Below are 18572 nucleotides of genomic sequence, written 5' to 3'. Positions count from 1 at the left end.
AAAAATATTTTTAAAGTATTTGCAAGAATAAGTATGGCTAGTATCAGGAAAAAGTTGGAAAGACTTGGAACCCTCATTTGTAGTTGTTGTTCTTGCTGCTGCTGTTAGGTGCTACCGAGTCGAGTATGACCCATAGCAACCCTATGAACAACAAGTTTGAACCCTATTCTATCCTGTACCATCCTCACATTTCCTGATACACTAGAGCCCATTGCAGCAGTCACTGTGTAGATCCACTTGTTGAGGGTTTTCCTCTCTTTTGCCAACCATCCACTTTTCCAGGCATGCTGTCCCTCTCCAAAGAATAACCTCTCTTAGCAACATGCCCAAAGTATGTGAGAGTTTTGCTGATAGCTATGTAAAACGTTGCAGTCTCTATGGAAAAAGTTTATGATTCCACTCCAAGGTATAGATACAAAATAAATGAAAGCAGGAACTCAAATTCTAATCACATATCAATATTCATTGCATAGTTATCCACCAAAATCAAAAGATGAAAAGACTCCATCAACAAATGAATAAACAAAATATGATATATACAACAGAATATGATAGTTGAATAATATAATAAATATAATGAATACCTGTGAAATGTATATGTGAAGAATATTGAAATGATAAAAAATATATACATATTAATCACAACAAAAAATTTGAAAGCCAGGATAATTGCTTACCTCTGTGTATTCATCAAAAGTATGATCTTCTGTCTGAAATTGTGCTATCATTTTATCAGCAGTCCCATCAAGAAGCCAATTATATTTTTTAACTAAAAATTAATAATATAATTAAAATCTCAATAAAATATTTTCAAAAGGTTAAGTGCCTATTTCTATGTTGCCATGGAATGAGGCAACCTACTCAATTAAATATTATTATTCATAAAGTATTAACATACACAAATTACTGTGTCAAAAAAGAAAATAAAACCACCTTAAATAGCAAGCCAGGCTCAACAGAGGCTTCTAAAATTGAGACAGCTTATTTAAGGATTCAAAAATAACTTGGAGATACAGTTAAGAGAAGGTTCTGGTTAACAGGATGCAAAGTGACAACTAATCCACCCTGATCACACACACACTAAAGAAGACTATTAAACTAGTAATATTTCAGGCAGCAAAAAGATGTTCTCAGCAATTTCCCTGGTTTTACCAATTACTGAGCTTCTTCCTCATCCCTACCTACATCTCTCCTCTCTGCCTGTGGCTTTCTTACACTGCTCCAGTTTACCATCAGCCTTTAAACTTTACAAAAGAATTCCAATTTCTTGGTTTTGATCTTCAACTTTGCCAAAAGTCATACATATGCTCTCACTTCTGGTTCTCCCTGCTTTGTCAAAGCAGCCCCAGCAATCAAACATTAGAACAAATTATAGTAAAAATAAAGTGCCACTATTTTATGATAAAAAAGTATAATATCATATATGTCATATATACCATATTCTTCATAACGTTGCCTTGGACCTTCTAGGTTATGTTTTACTGCCGTCCTCAGCTTATCGATAGCCCATTGGATCACATGTTCAGGAAGCTCTGTGTCAAGAGTTACAGGTGGTGAAGCTCCTGTTAGCCAGGAAGGTATTGTCTGGATATGCTGATGTAAATAAAAATGACAACTTATTAAATAAATATCAAAGTATGCAACTTGTTTGAAAAAGGTCTTATGCTTTATTTTAAAAACATTCTCAGATGAAAGCTGTTCTAAAAAATGTACTCACTAGGCCATCAGAGGTCCCTGATGTGGATGCAAAATAATAATTTAAAATTATATCTCTTTTTTTTAGTATTTTTTTAATTTATTTTATTTCATTATTTTTTGTGTGTACCGTCAAATGATATTCGACTGGCACAGGAGGAGATTGTTCCTCCTTCTTCAGCAGAGCATCTGGTGGATTCGAACTGAGCATCTCTGAGATTGCAGTTGCAGCTTCCTACCACTAGGCCACCAGAGCTCGCCTAAAATTGTATCTCTTATAGTCAGTATAAAATTTAAGTTATTTTACTACCTCTTAATAAATAATGATCAAATACCTAAAGTGTAAAATTGATAATAGTAAAGAGCTCTAAAAAGAGCAAGTATTATTTCGTTCTTGTCCTTTAAAAGTTCACAATTAAAAGATAAACAAGTCAATTGCAAAATAGACACATGAATAGGCACTTCACCAAAAAAAGCATTCAGATGGCAAACAAACACATGAAGAAATGCTCAAAATCCCTAGTTATCAGAGAGATGCAAATAAAAACAACTATGAGACATCCTCTCCCCTCAGCAACAACAGCAAAGTTCAACAGAGTAGCAAACAACAAATGCTGGTGAGGTTGTGAAGAAACTAGAATCCTTATTCACTGCTGATGAATGCAAGAATGCAAATTTTAACTTTAATTAAACCAGGGAGTGATGAAACAATGAGTTATAGCATTCTATTTACTTAAATATTAGACGTGTTTTTCATAGACTTAAAAATTACTAAACTTAAATTACATTAAATTATGGGGAAAGTAATATTTAAAAATCCAGTGGGTAAAGATGATGGAATACCTGCAAAGCTTCAGCTATCCGCTCCACTAAACTCAAAACAACATCTTCCAGATCTTGAAAGGTAGGATAAAATTCTATTTTCTCATCCTCAAATGTCAATTCCATCTTAAATATTGGCAGTCCTTCTTGGTCCTTTGGGTCAAAGAGTTTTACAAATCCTTCTACAGTTCTCCTTAAGAGGTCCTTTAACTGCATAGAACCACACATTATATTTTTTGTTGTTATTTTCAAAAAGTCCAAATTCTACCTTTAGCTAGAAATCAGTCAACTAGTATCTATACTTAAGTCACCTTATCAAATAATTTGGTCCCAAAAATTATCCTATATAATCTTAATAAGCACATGGAACAAGGCATGCAGACTTTATGCTAGATCAAAAATCGCGAAATTTTTGCTGCAACTGTTAGGTGCCACTGTCTGCCCCTGCCATCCTCACAGCATCTATTGTATTAAGTTCACTGTGGCAGCTAATGTCTCAATCAATTCATTCATTAAAGGCCTTCTTCCCTTTCACTGACACTCTCCCACAGATGGTGGCCTTCTCCAAGGACTGGCTCTTCCTAATAACATGCCTCACAGGGACATCTTTGCTTTGGAGCACTTCAAAGAGCATTGCAGTGTGTAGTTTGACTTCTTGACTACTGTTTCCATGGGTGCTGGTTGTGAATCCAAGTAAAATTAAGTCCCTGACAGCTTAAATCTTTACTTTATATTGAGATATAATCCATACCAAAGCCTTAAGATAGCAACTCAGAATATTCCATATTTGTTAGCAGTTCAGAAAATGCTCCAGAAGACTAAGTACTGTGATGAAGACTGGATAGTGTGTGCCTGACACCTGAAGGATGAAATGCAGTGCTGTGGTGTCCTGGGACTAGTCCCTGTGTGACAAAAACCAAATGTCTCAAAACTGAAGAATTCCCAGAGACCATTGTTAAGCCATTCATTGCAATCAAGCCAGAATTAACTCATAGATGATCATCTAGCAGGTTTTTAGAGGTTGTAAATCACATAGGAGGAGTCTGTCCACCTTTCTCCCAAGAAGCAGCTGGTGGGTTCAAACCATCTGCCTTTGGGTTCGCAGGACAATTCTTTCCCCACTAGGCCATCAGTTGTTGTTAGATGCCACTGAGTCGAGTACAACTCATAGCACCCCTATAAACAACAGATGTGAACCCAGTCCTATCCTGTGCCATCCTCATCATCTCTGACACACTTGAGCCCATTGTTTCCAATCATCTATCTAATTGAGGGTCGTCCTCTCTACCGCTGATCCTCCATCTTTTCAAGTATGATGTCCATCTTCAAAGAATAGCCTCTTTCAGCAACATACCCAATGTATGTGAGATGAAGTTCTGCCATCCTTGCCTTCAAGGAACATTCTGGCTGCACTTTTTCCAACACACATATATTTGTTCTTTTGGCAGTCCATGAGATATTCAGCACTCCTCTTCAACACCATAACTCAAAGGCACCTATTCTTTGTCATCTTTATTCACTGCCCAGTGCTCAGATGCATAGCAATTGATGGAAAAGACCCCAGCCTTAATAAGAAGTACCTTGGTCTTCAAACTGACATCATTGCTCCTCAGTAATTTGGATAGGTTGCTGACTGCACACTTGCCCAATGCCACATGCCTCCTGATTTCCTGAGGTTGACTGTGGATCCAAATAAGATAAATCTTTGACAATTTCAATCTTTTCTCTATCTTTCATGCTTATTGGTCCTGCAGTGCAAACTTTTGTTTTCCTGATTTTGAGATGTAATCTGTGTTGAAGGCTGCAGTCTTTGATCTTCTGCAGCAAGTGTTTCAAATCCTCCTCACTTTCAGTATGCAAGGTTGTGTTACGTGCATAATGCAGATTGTTGATGAGATTTTCTCCCATCTTAATGCTACATTCATTTTTCATAAGTCCATCAGAGCTCCCTATTATATATATTAAGTGGTATAACACTGGTCTGGCCATTTGCTGTACAGAGGTAACTTGTGGTTGCTGTGATGCTAAATACTGTGACACTGCTGTGTCAAATGTGATAATAGTTTCCCATGGTGGGTACTCTTTGGTGAAGCTTCCCCATTAAAACAAGCTTGGAAGCATTCACTTCCTAAATAGCTTGTTTCCAGAAACTCTCTGAATGTGAAGAAATGATAAAAGTTATACAATTGTTCAGGTCTTTCATTCATAGGGTCGCTGTGAGTCATCTATGACTCGACAGCACTTAACAACCACATATATGCAATAGTGTGAGTGTGTGTGTGTGTGTATGCACGAGCACACACACACAGAAGTGTACACCATAACCTAACACCATTATCACCCATGTGTAATGTCCTTTTGAAGATTTATTGCAAAACTCATTGACTCTTTAGAAGTTGAAATATGAAGAACACTTAAGCAAATACAATCCCCAATATTAAATTGTATCACACTAGACCACAGAGGCTGAGATCATTCACCTCTGACACCAAGTTCACCGTCTTTGCCTCTAAGGAGCGGCCCTGGTTGTACTTCCTCCAATCGGACGTGTTCATTCTGTTGGCAGTCTGTGGGATGCTCAGTACTCTTCTCCAACACCATGTTTCAAAAATCCTTGATTCTTCTGTGATTCTCATTCATTTTCCAACTTTCAGATGCCTGTAGTTGTTGTTGTTGATACACGCTGTCAAGTTGAAAATGACTCATAGCTGACTCTCCAGTGAGTTTCCAGAGGCTGTAAATCACACAGGAGGAGATTGCCCATTTTTCTTCCTTGGAGCTACTAGTGAATGTGACCTGCTGGCCTTTGTGTTGGCAGTGCAAGTCCTTCTCACATAAAGGACAGTGAAACTTGGTCTCACATCATTTGGACGTGTTATCGGGATTCTCCCAGGAAACAGCTCTTGTGCTGGGAAAAGTGGAAAGACAGCACAATAGAGGAAGAGTCTCAGCAAGATAGGTTGCCGCAGGCTTTCATCCCTGAGCATAACCAACCATATTAGGTCAAAAGAGAAACATCTGCCCAAAGACAAAGCCCTGAATGCAAAAAGGGTAGAGGCTTAAGGGAGAATTATAGGGAGAAAATGGGGAAAGTATTATTACACTGAGATATAGTAATTATTTTTACAAAACATGTGCATGAATGGATGAATGAAGAACCAATTTGCTTTGTAAACTCACAATAAAAAAGTAAATTTTAAAAACCAAGTTGGCAAATAACCTCTTAAGCCAAGACTATGAATATATGAATCATTCACAGAATTACTGAATTGAAAAAATGAGAATTAATCAACTTGGACTTTCAGAAGTTAAAAAAATAGGTTTCAGTAGAAGTGTCGTGTCAGCATTGCTAGTGGAAGAAAGGAGTGTGGTATGAACCCAGGGAAGCAAATGAAAACATGGAAATATGTGTCCATAAAGTAAGTGCTTAGTCTCAGAGATCAGAGACTAAAAAGAACGAAAAGAAAGATCCCAGCACCCTGAAGGAAAAAGAAGTCCCCCAGCACTCTCTCTACTTGTTTGTCCAATAAGTACATACAGCTGGGGCCCCGTTACCATGTCCTGGCTGACACTAACTTCATCAACTTCTCCATTAAAGCCAAACTGGACCTGTACAATCAATGATGGCCTGTCTGTTTGTCAAGTGCATCCCTTATACAACTGACTATGTAAGGCTGAAACTGAGACGTTGGGACAGAATTTTCCAGTAGCTTTAAGGATTGGCAAGGATCCAAGATTTGAACAATTACCATATACACACAAAGGAATCTCTGTGGATGACTGCTTGATGCAGACATTAACTCAAGTGTTACACTGTGGACACAGCTGACCAAGCCCTTAAACAAAGACTCCAAAAGATCCCTGGAGTTTCTATCATGTACATTTCTAAACATAGTTGCAATACTGAGTGGATGCCAGATGATTATGGAGCCCCTCGGTTTTGATTCTTACAAGACAAAGTTTATTGCCTTACTTCAACTGCCTTTCTTGATTTCCAGTTCATTAAGCATGCTTCCTTTTTTAAAAAAAAAAACAGTAGATGTTTCATAATATGTTAGCTCTTTGTTAACACATTACAAAAATAAAAAATAATAAACAGCTAATAAACTATAACCACCATGATAACAACACATACTTCTAGCCTTCCCTCTTAGTTTAGATTGCATCAGAAACTAAGTGAGTTTTGTGCAATTTATTACATAAAACTATAGTGAAAATTTTCTCCTTAATTTATTACAATATAATTGCTTAGCGTAATAGAATTTTATAGGGAACAATAAGCTAATTTTAATACTACCTTTTAGGATACATAAAATACATTTACCTGATTTGACATAAGTGTGGAAACACAATTATAAAAACTATCTATTTTCTCAGGCTTAATGCCTTCTAAAGACTCCTTCTTGGTAAAGAGATTTATAACCTTTGGATACCATGTAGTCATTATCTTCTCTTCTGTCTTTTTGGCTTGTATTGAGAGATCATTTCTCAATGATTCACAATCAATTGGACCTTTAGCTCTGGTTCAGAGAAAAGAAAATGACAGATTTTGGTCTTCATATACATTACTAAAACAAGTAAAATATAATTTTCAAATTGTACAATCTAAATTTTTCAATTATAAATTTAAAGAAAGTTTTCAAAGTTTTAAAAATTGTACAGTTAAAAACAAGACTAAGCAAAGAGGTAGTACAATCTTTTTTTAAAATTTATTATTTTTGTGTGTGTATACCATCGAATCAGATCTAACTGGTACAGGAGGAGATTGTCCCTCCTTGTCCAGCAGATCATCTGGTGAATTCAAACTGCACACCTCTGGGATTGCAGTGCAGCTTATTGCCAGTAGGCCACCAGAGCGTGCCACAAATCTTAACTGATAATCAATAACTACAACATTTTTACCTAATTCCTGTTAAGTCCAGCAAAACTGTATTGGCAAACGTCGTATAACCAAGGTCCAGTAATACTTTCATGGCTGGGTGAACAATGTGCAAATTAGATGATATTTGACTTCTTGCCTGCACATAGCTAGAATGCCATGGTTTTGAATAATCCAGACCTCTGGGGAGGGGGAAGGCATCAAACATTAATAAAACAAGAAACTCTAAATTTTAGGAAATAATGTTTATAATGAGAAATTAATATTAAAATGAAAAAATTAGGATTGAGAAGAGGAAAATACAGTCAGCAATAGTGGCCAGCAGAGATAAATAGTTAATAAAAAAAAAATCAAGATCTCAAAAGTATATTATCTTAAGAGAACAAAACTAAATCGTGGGTTAGTGGAGCCAGATGTGAGAGCCAGGTTCCATTGCTCTCTGGCTCAGTTACTTTATGAGGAGCTAACAGAGCAGTCATTAGGAATAGAGAAGAAATGGAGAAATTTGTCCCACAAAGACCAAGTAGAACTATATAAGCAGCACAGGCTATCTGTGGAGAACAGTATAATAATTTTATATTTTTAACATGTTGCCGCACACTTTAAATTGACGGCCATGCTTAAAAACACATTTTTTTATGTATTACCATCATTTGTGGTAATGTGTTAAAAAAGTATTGAAAACAGCTTTGAGCTTTTCAATTCTAGACTTTAGTGTAAGATCAGTTTATTTTGGATTTGTTACCAAAACCTACTTGAAGGTTTAAGACCTTAATTGCATGGGAGAGCTCGGTCATTTGGCCCCATGCAGTTCATAATCTTCATCCTAGCCAGGTGAATAGAGTCACAAAAGTATGTAAACAGCCATCTAAGACACTCATGAGGAGGTCTCTACTCCTCATGCGTAAAAGAGAAAGAAAGAAACCAAAGCCTCTAAAAAAAAAAGAAACTAGTCATCAACAGGACTAATAGCTAAGGAGCTCTGGTGGCCTAGTGGGTAAGAAGGTGTACTGCAAACCCACAGGCAGGTGGCTGGAATCCACCAACTGCTCCAAGGGAGAAAGGTGTGCAATCTCTTCCCTGCCAATTACGGTCTCTGAAAGCTGCTGGAGGGTCAGCCATGAGTCGGCTCTGATGTTGGAAAGCCTGCATGACTAACTGTCCATGTAGCCTGAGATCAGAGGAATGGGACAAGGCTCGGCCTCCATGACTGACCAATGTGAACAGGGCCACAATAAAGGGCTCTATCAGATTTAAGGACAAATACAAATGGAAGATAGGTCATTTGGAAATACTTTTAACTTTCTATCTGGTGGAGACCTGAAAAGATGGGGTAAGGGTGGGCATAATTCAATGCAGATTAAGTTTATGAAACACAGTGTATGGGAATGAGTGTATAAAACAAAATGTGAATGAAGGAAAGTGTGAAACACAATGTATATGAATTCTGTATACAAACCATTACAAAATGAAAATTTTTAAGGCTATAAATATACATTGTTGTTGTACTATAGAGTTGGAATAGACCCATAGATGACCCTCTGGTGGGTTTCGGAGGTAGTTAATTTCATGGGAGGAGATTGCTCATTCTTCTCTCTTGGAGCAGCTTGTGGCCTCAAACTGTGTATCTTAGAGACTGAAGCACAGCTTCTTGCTACTATGCCACCAGAGAGCAGCGCTCTTCTCTCTCTCTCTCTCTCTCTCTCTCTCTCTGTCTCCTTCTCTCTCTCTCTCTCCTCCCTGTCTCCTCTCCTCTCCTCTCCTTTCTCTCCCTCTCTCCATATATACACCAGTTGACATATTTCAACAAACAGATGTAGTCCTGGATGTGCTCACCAGATTGTGCAAAGAAATCTGGAGGACAGAAAAGGTGAGGAAGACCCTCAACAAGATGGATTTGACACAGTGACTCAAATAGCAGGCTTGACTGTGTCAGAGATGATATCATTGGCACAGGATAAGGCAGGGTTCAGACCCAGTATTCATGGGGTCACTATTAGCTGTAGTCAGCTTGATGGCACTTAACAATAACAACCCTTCAGTACAGTACTCTAGTGAAAAATCATCTATATGAAACCAAAAGGTCAATAAACATCCTAACGTAAAAATGAGACAAGAGGTAACAAGGAGATTATGGTCCCGGAAATGGAGGAAACAGATACAATTTAAGAGAATATTGATACATTGTGGGAAATTTGATTAATGACATCAAACAACTTCCATAGACACCATCAAACTGGAGCCTGATTTTCTGTACAAGCATTCAACAAAAATACTAGAAACACAATTGTAAAAAAGAAAAAAAAAACACACAAAAACAAACCCACCAAACTACATGAAATACCACATTTGAAATTATTTACTTACAATGGAGATTCAGGTAAAGGGCCTCCTTCATCTTCAAGCCATTTAATTGATGGTTTCACAAGAACACTCCGCACTAAAATAGACATGCAAGTATATACTTCTCAGGAACTCTTAAAAAAGTCATTGATATAAAAGTTTCTGACTTTTGATAGTATAATTTGGATAGTGTAATTTCTTGTGCATTGAAATAAGTATCTAAAAGCTTTATTTGAAACAAAATTAGCTGTTAGTCATATTTTTGGCCTTACTTTGGAAGTAAAGCTTAATCTAAGTAAAAGCTTTTGACAGTAAAGCTTTTGAAAGTTCTCGGTTTGTAGTTTCATATCTATTCATAGGTTTTGATCATTTAAGAAAATTCATTCTAATATAAATGACTAATGTTAACCCCCTAGTAAATTTCTCTAAGAGAATTAGTTTGTTTGGGTTCTTAGTTTTGTTGAAGTTTTTTTAAAAACAAGCCCAAAAATAGGATAGTTACAAATGCAAAGTTAAAGATAGTCCATTAATAAGCACACATAATTACAAAAAAAGTTACATAAAAATCACATTTTTATCTATAAGTTCAAAATAAAATCTTTAAGAAAAAGTCATACTTGAGAAATATTTCTGTTAATAATAACTTTGTTATTATGTTTATTTCTACTTTTGATTCAAGGGGGGGGACCCAAAATAGCAAAGATAACAGAAATACCACAAGGGTTGGCTTTAGTAAACAAATTTATCTTTTCAAGGTGTAGGCAGATAGAAGTTTAAATTAGTGTGCAAACTCTGGGGAAAGACATTTTCATTTTTCTGGTGGCTTAGTGCTAAGAAGCTGTGCTGCTAACCCAAATAAACACTGTTCTACACTATTTACTGCCACCAAAGAGTCTTTGGAGGAAAAAAAACAAACAAACAAAAAACCCAACTAACTCACTGGAAATCAATTCTAAGTTGACTTCCAAGTTGACAGCAATGAACAATTGTTAGCTCTAGAGGAAGGTCCTTGTCGTTCAGCTTCTGCGTTCTGGTTCCCTGGAGCTCCCCATGTGTCTCAGCATCTATCTTACTCCTCCAACCCTTCAAGCTTGTTTGTTTAACTTCTTTTATATCTCAAAAGAGACTGACTCAAGGTACATATACCTCACAGTTACTCATCTCATTAACATAACAACCAAATGGGATTATACCCATAGACACAAAGGTTAGGATTTGCAACACATAGTTTGGAGTAACACTGTTTCTACCATAACAAAAAGATAAAGAAACTTGGCATGTTCTAAACACTCTTGTTTTCAGGTGGCCTTGTAAGGACTGTGTGTCAAATGCTACTTACCTAAATATCTCTTCATGCTATTTTCAAAATCACTTGACACCTCACTTATAAGGCTCTCAACAAGTTCTTCTCTTTCTTTTCCTTCCTTTAAAGACTTAGGTATCAGCATTAGTATGTTATCCAGCCATTCCTGCTGAATAGGTACTATAGGACTACTTTCCACACACTGCTTCAAATGCATATAGTTGAGCTGGGAAAGCAAGAAGAAAAAAATTATACTGTAGCGATCTAACATAGCTACTGAGCTTCATCCTCTCAATAGAACACTAATAATCTCACTGCTTTTAGAATTTTTAAAAAATTATCTTATTGTAAAAATCACAATTAAAATAAGAAATTGTCTTTAAAAATTTTCCAAAAATATGACCTACAAAGAAACTGGGTTTTTCTTTTTTATTTATGATAAATTTTCATCATATTAATGCCCTTAGTATTTCCTTCAATATCTGAAGGCAAAAGAAACATCTTTAATTTTTTATTACTTAATTCAAAACCCATACGGTCCATACATGGTATGGTTGTTGCCCTTGGTAGAAAAAAATAAAAGCTCTCAGTTTTGAAATGTCTTCTTATAGAATGGGCTCCATTCAGTAGGTGGTCTTAGGAAAATGAAAAACAGCATTGTCAAAGCAAATATAAAAAAGCTGAACTCACTCCTCTTTTTTTAATTGCACTGGACATCTGTCAAAAACAAGATAAAATTAAATTAGAGAATGAAAGATAAAAAGCTAAAATACAGCTATTCTATTTTTAAGTATTCATTATATTAAAACTAAAAGCAAGGATTAAAACAGTAAGAAAGTAAACTTTTTAAAGAGGCAATTTAACTTACAGTTGAAGGATATTCTGGCTGTGGTAATGAAGGGACTCTTTTATAAAGAGTTTTGTCTAAATTCTTTTTGGCTCCCTCAATTCTGAAATTTATAATTAGAAAAATGCATGACTTTAAGATAACATTACATTATTCAAATATTATAATTTGTGCTTTTTCTACTATACTATAAGAAGAGATACTCAGGAGTGTCTCAAATCCTATAGAACATTCTTTGAGAAACAAATTTCAATAGCTATTATTGTCCTTTTAGCTGTTGTTATGTGTAGTTGAGTTGGAGCAGATCTTCCAGTAGGTTTTCAGAGGCTGTGAATCGCTCTAGGAGAGACTGTCCAGCTTTTTCCCGTGGAGTAGCTGGGAGATTTGAAATGCCTGTCTTTGGATTGGCAGGGTAGCTTTTTACCCACTAGACCACCAGAGCTCCCCTGTAGCTATTTCCAAATTATGTGTGTAAAAAAGGCTAATGGAAGAAAAAAGAAAAATTTTTTTTTTAAAAAAAGAAAAAATTTTTAAAAGGCTGATGACTCAAAATAAAAATCAATTTGCTTTTTTACTAAATTTTTACTCATTTGTTCTAATTTATTTAAAATTTGAAATTAACCCTTTTATGTGTTATCTCTCCTCAAGTATCTTGTCTGTCAAGCCTCCCTCCACCCCTATTAAAAAAAAAGTGCCTCCTTCCCTACCCATCTCTTTCATCCCATCTTATCTTGCTTCAGGGAGTTCTTTCTGATGTCCTAGTCTCTAGGGAGTTGCATTGCTAACCTAGAGACCATTTCTCCTCAGGAGAAAGATGGGCAAGCTCCTCCCGTGTGATTCACAGCCTCATAAACCCAATGAAGGGTCAGCTATGAGTTGGTTCTGACTTGAGAGCGGTGAGTTTTACCTTGTTTTCTTGTATTTAATACAACCTGATATTATATACTGGTTATTTTCTGGGTCTTCACTTTAGCATAAGGAACATATGTAGAGTTGTGGTTAAGGCACTGAGCTGTTACCAGACTGAATCTACATACTGCTCCACAGGAGGAAGATGAAGCAGTCTGCGTCTGTAAACACTTGTCATTGTTATGTGTCATTGAGTCACCTGTGATTCATAGCGACCCTAAACCTTGCTCTATCCTATGCCAATCTTACTGTCTCTGACACATCCACCCCCATTACCCCAGTCACTGAGTCAATCCATCTCATCAAGAGTCTTCCTCTCTTGTCCTGTCCCTTCACCCTCCCAAGCACGATGTCCCTCTCCAAGAACTGGCCTCTCTTTGCAACATGCCCAAAGTGGGTCAGACAAAGCTTCAAAACCCTTGCCTCCAAGGAGTAGCCTGGTTTCACCCTTTCCAGAACTAATCTGTTTGTTCTCTTAGTAGTCCATGGTATATTTAATACTCTTCTCCAGCACCACAGCTCAAAGGCATCAATTCTCCTTCTATCATCCCCAGTCTTTGTCCAGCTCTCTGATGCATAGCAAGTAATTGCAGATACTATGGCTTGGATCAGGTGCACCTTAGTCTCTGGACTGACATCGTTGCTCTTTAGTACTTCAGAGATGTATCTGACAGCAGACTTTCCCAATGCAATATGTCTTTTAATTTCCTGACTGATGGTACCAAGAGTGTTGATTGTGGAGCCAAGCAAACTGTAAACACAATATTAAAAATCCAGAGAGGCAGTTCTACTCTGTCCTATATAATCATTATGATTTGAAATTGACTTAGTGGCAGTGGGCTGGATTGAGATTAGTACTCTCAGTGCCTAGAACACTATCTAGCACATGGGCAGTACTCAAATGATTCTGAATATATTCTTTTATCATGCACAAAATATAATTTCTTCTACAAATAAAGTTATATCATAGTGTATAATTAATTGATCTGCCAGTAAATATTTACTGAATGCCTAGTGGGCTATATACTGAGCTGCTGACTAATGACCGGAATGTGGAATGTAAGAAACATGAATGTAGAAAAACTGGACATCATTGAGAAAGAAAAGGAACATATAAATATTGACACTTTAGGTATTGGTGAAATGAAATAGATCAGCATGGGACATTTTTAATCAGATAATCAAATGATCTACTGTACTGTAGATGAAAATTTGAGAAAAAATGGGGTCACTTTTATAATAAGTTAAAAAGTCCATCTCTAGATCCATCTTGAAATAGAATGTTGTAAAAAAAAAAAAGAAATAGAATGTTGTGAGCAACAGGATAATATCCATACACATACAAGGAAAACTTGTTAATACCAGTATCATTCAAATTTATGCACCAACAACCAGAACCAAGGAGGAGGAAATAGATTATTTTTGCCAATTTTTGCAGATAGAAATCAATCAAACATGCAACCAAGATACATTAATAATAATGGGTGACTAGAATGCAAAAGCTGTGAACCAGGAATAAAGATCAGTAGTAGAAAAAGCTAGGGTTGGTGACAGAAAGGAGGCTGGGGATAAAGTGACAGAAGTTTGCACAGTTAATGATTTATTCATTGTAAATAACTTTTATAAGAAACATAAACACAGGCTATACACATGGATTTCACCTGATGATATGCACAGAAACCAGATCGATTACATCTTTGGAAGGAATCACTGGAGAAGGCAGCAGTGAAAATGCCAGATGCTGATTGCAGAATAGTCCATCAACTACTCATATGCAAGTTCAAATTAAAGCTAAAGAAGGTGAAATCAAATCCACAGGAACCAAAATTTCATCTTCTGTCTATCCTCCCTGAATTTAAAAACCAACTCAGGAACAGGTTTGAGGCCCTGAACACTAACGAACAAAGACCAGATAAGCTGTGGGAAGATATCAAGAATATCATCCATAAAGAATGCAAAAAGGTCTCTCTGTGTACTCTTTCCATCTTCTTTTAATGCTTCCTGGATAATTCTATATTCTGCCCATAATATCCTCAAGTACTGCAAACCACAGCTTGGATTTGTTCTTTAGTTCCTTCAGCTTAAGAAATGCTTGATTTTCCGACTCCATCTCTTTGCACATGTTACTCTAATGCTAACAAGGACGGAGGAAGAAGAAAAGACCAAAATGATTTTCAGAAGACTATGAATATTGCACTGAAGCACCTAGAAGTAAAAGGCAAAGGGAAGCAAAGGAGCTGAACAGATTTCAAAGGCCAGTTCAGGAAGACAAAGGAAAACATTAGAGTGTTATGTGCCTTGTTCCATTTACATGGTTAATAAACTATAGAGATGAGACGTGAACTCAGGCTGGTCTGATGACAGTCTGTATTCTCAACTACCAAGTCAGCTTCATTCATTCTCAACTACCAAGTCAACCTCATTCAAAGGCATTTCCAATTTCCTCATTATCATGGCCAGTCTCCTTTGTAACTTTCTGGCTTTTCAGCATAATTTCAGAATTCTAGATGTTATTCAACTAGTATTTACTAGCAGAAGGTTTTTAAAGTAACATAATTACCAAAAGGGATTTTTTAGTAACATACTTTCTCTAGTGAATCTTACAGTGCTGATATCAAATTAAAATCCCTAAGAACTTTAAACATGAAGTGGGTGTGTCAGAGACGGTGATTGGCACAGGACAAAGCAGAGTTTAGGGCTGTTGTACATAGGGTCGCTATGAGTCGCAAGCAACTCGATGGCACATAACAACAACAACATATATGATGCTATTTGGGGAGAATATTGAATGAAAACGAAGATGAAAGGAGCACAGAGAGTCATTGTACCAACAACAACAAAAAATCCAACTTATGTTCAAGAAGCAATGGTGATGAAGGAGGAATTTCAAGCTGTTCTGAAGGAATTGGCAAAATACAAAGCCCCAGGAATTGATGTAATACCAATTGACAGATTTCAACAAACAGATGCAGCCCTGGAAGTGCTCACCAGGCTGTACAAAAGTAATCTGGAGAAAAAACATCTGACCAACTTGAAAGAGATCCATATTTATTCCCATTCCAAAATAAGGTGATCTGACAGATATGGAAATTATAGAATGGTAAGTCCTGTTGAAGATTATCCAAAAGTGACTTGGACAGTATATCAACAGAGAACTACAAGAAAATACAAGCTAGGTTTAGAGGAGCCCATAGCACTAGGGACATCACTGCCAATGTTAGATGAGTCTTGGCCAAAAGCAGAGTACCAGAGGAATGTCTATCTGTTTCATTGACTATGCAAAGGCATTTGGCTGTGTGGATCACAAAACATTGTGGCTAACCTTGAGAAGAAAGGGGATCCCAGAACACCTGACTGTGTTCATGCGAAACCTATAATTGGTCCAGGAGGCAGTCGTCAGAATAGAGTAAGGAAACACCGCGTGGTTCAAAATCAGAAAAGGAGTGTGTCAGGGATATGTCCTTTTTCCTTATCTTTTCAATCTGTCTGCAGAACGGATCATTTGAGACGCTGATTTTATGAGGAGGAATGTAACATCAGGATTGGAGGAAGACTCATCAAAAACCTGCGTTACGCAGATGAAACTACCTTAATTGCTGGAATGGAGGAGGACCTGAAGCATTTGCTCCAGAGGATCAAGGACTTCGGTTTGCAATATGGACTGAACCACAACATCAAGAAAAGAGAGATTCACACCACTGGGCCCAATGGTAGCATCATGATGAATGGAGAAGAGAATGATATTGTTAACAATTTCCGCTTGCTCAGCTCCACAATCAACATTCTTGGCACCAGCAGTCAGAAAAATCAACAGATAGGAAAATCTGCTGTTAAGGACCTCTCAAAAGTGCTGAAGAGCAACAATGTTGGTCTAGAGACTAAGGTGAGCCTGATCTAAGCCATTGTCTTTGCAATTACTTGATATGTATTAGAGAGCTAGACAATGACCAAGGATGACAGAAAAAGAATTGAAGCCTTTGAGTTGCGGTGCAGGAGAATAGTACTGAACGTATGTGGACTGCCAAAAAAACTAAAAACTAACAGGTCTGTCCTGGAGAGCATGAAACCAGGCTACCTCTTGGAGGCAAGGATTTTGAGCCTCTTTCTCACATACTTTAGGCATGTTTCCAGGAGAGACCAATCTTTGGAAAAGGAGATCATGCTTGGAAGAGTCGAGGGACAGCGCTGGAAAGAAAGACCCTAGATGAAATGGAGTGACACAGTAACTGGAGTATTAAGGGTTGGTGTGTCAGAGATAGTGAGATTGGCTAAATATAGATCAGGGTTCAAAGTTACTGTGCATAGGATTGTTATGAGTCGTAGTCAACTTGACAGTATTTAACAGCTACAAGGACATACTAGATGGCATTAATCATAGCCCAGCTTGCATTATATTCACCCCAAGACAAAACCATGTTTAACTACACCAAGATCTTTATGTAAATGTCATTCTTTACTAGCCAAATATTAGCTAGCAATGATTTCCAGAACCTGTTTTTGTCACTAGCAAAACTAGAGGTGCAGTGTACAGTTTCAGACTGGTTACCAAAAGATTAGTTACCAAAGTGAAGTATAGAAGGGAGGAGCCCTGGTGGCCGCAGGTCACTGACTGCACTGTAAACTACAGTAAAGTGGAGGAGAATGACAACTGAAAAAATAAGTGACAATGCATTGTGTCATGTTCTGCTCTCTCTGTCAATTACAGCCTGCTCTTTTGGGGTTTTTCTTGCCTTACCAGTTACACTAACTTCTTCAGTCTCTGTGCTGGTCCAACTTCTTCTAACATCTAAACATTAAGTTCCTCTACCAGGTCTCTTTGTTTACTTCTACTCTGGCCCTTTCCCCTCCACCTCAATCTAGTCTCAGTAGCCAGGGAGATGGTTTTTTAAATGCTGATCAGATATACCACTTCCCTATTTAAAACATTTCAATGGTTTTCATTACACTTAAATCAAAACTCCTTGTCCCTGGCAATGCAGCATTGCATACCCTGACCCCATCTTCCACTCCATTTTCATTTCATGCTGCTTTCTCAAGGTCTAATAAATACCAGTGACATTGGTCCTTTTCAATTCCTGGAATACATTACAGGCATTCTTTTTCCAGCTTTCATGCTTGTTAATTCTGTATGTTAGAGTAACTTCACAATATTTATGTAAGTGGCAGCCTTGCTCTTATTCTTTAGGTTTTTATGTAACTTATCTACAGGTCTTTCTCTCCACCTGCTCTGTCACTCCCCTTTAAATTATAAAGTCATTCTCTACTTACATTATTTCCTCACAGCACCTATCACCATCTAAAAGTGTGCTAACATAATTTTGATTTGTTTAAAAAAAAAACAACCCCAAACAAGCCATGTTTATTGTCTATCTCCACATACTTGAATTAAAATACCTTAAAGACAAGATCCTTTCTGTCATGTTCTCTAATTAGTCTCCAAGTAACACAGTCCAGTGTCTGTTAGCAGTACTTCATATACTTGCATAAGCTGACAGAAAGGAAATATGCAAAAAGAGTGAAAGCAGCACAAGGAAGATTAAGGGAGGCTTCCCAGAGGAGGTGATACATAACCTAAGCCTTGAACTAGTGTGACTTCTCAGGCAGATAAAGCAGTACAGGAAACCCTGGAAGGATGTCTAAACTGTCAAAATTAAAGAATATTCATGCAACTCAGCAATGTGGAACAATGAAAGATTTTTAGAGTAACATCTGTTAACACTTAGATACTCTGCTACTCTTCAAGTATACTGAAGTATTGAATTGTTGTTGTTGTT

The 18572-nt window shown here is 37.1% G+C and overlaps 1 protein-coding gene and 1 pseudogene across 1 annotated transcript in view; one reads left to right on the top strand and one right to left on the bottom strand.

Moving 5' to 3' along the window:
• The window catches only part of DNAH12 (dynein, axonemal, heavy chain 12), a 225301-nt gene that overhangs the window by 203416 nt on the left and 3313 nt on the right, over positions 1–18572 (bottom strand). The window contains exons 2-10 of the mRNA XM_006892286.1: positions 11911–11992; positions 11733–11759; positions 11079–11268; positions 9764–9836; positions 7420–7578; positions 6842–7037; positions 2539–2727; positions 1437–1593; positions 678–769 (exon numbers count right to left, since the gene is read on the bottom strand). Of these exons, the coding sequence (XP_006892348.1) occupies positions 678–769; positions 1437–1593; positions 2539–2727; positions 6842–7037; positions 7420–7578; positions 9764–9836; positions 11079–11268; positions 11733–11759; positions 11911–11992 (1165 nt within the window). The remainder of the gene's footprint in view (positions 1–677; positions 770–1436; positions 1594–2538; positions 2728–6841; positions 7038–7419; positions 7579–9763; positions 9837–11078; positions 11269–11732; positions 11760–11910; positions 11993–18572) is intronic.
• On the top strand, positions 5890–6461 carry LOC102874068 (annotated as a pseudogene).

This window comes from Elephantulus edwardii, unplaced genomic scaffold, assembly GCF_000299155.1.
Source record: "Elephantulus edwardii isolate Elephantulus edwardi_28Jun2011 unplaced genomic scaffold, EleEdw1.0 scaffold00113, whole genome shotgun sequence".
Classification (NCBI taxonomy): domain Eukaryota; kingdom Metazoa; phylum Chordata; class Mammalia; order Macroscelidea; family Macroscelididae; genus Elephantulus; species Elephantulus edwardii.
Note: the sequence above shows the minus strand (reverse complement) of the source record. Positions and strands in the feature narration are given on the sequence as shown.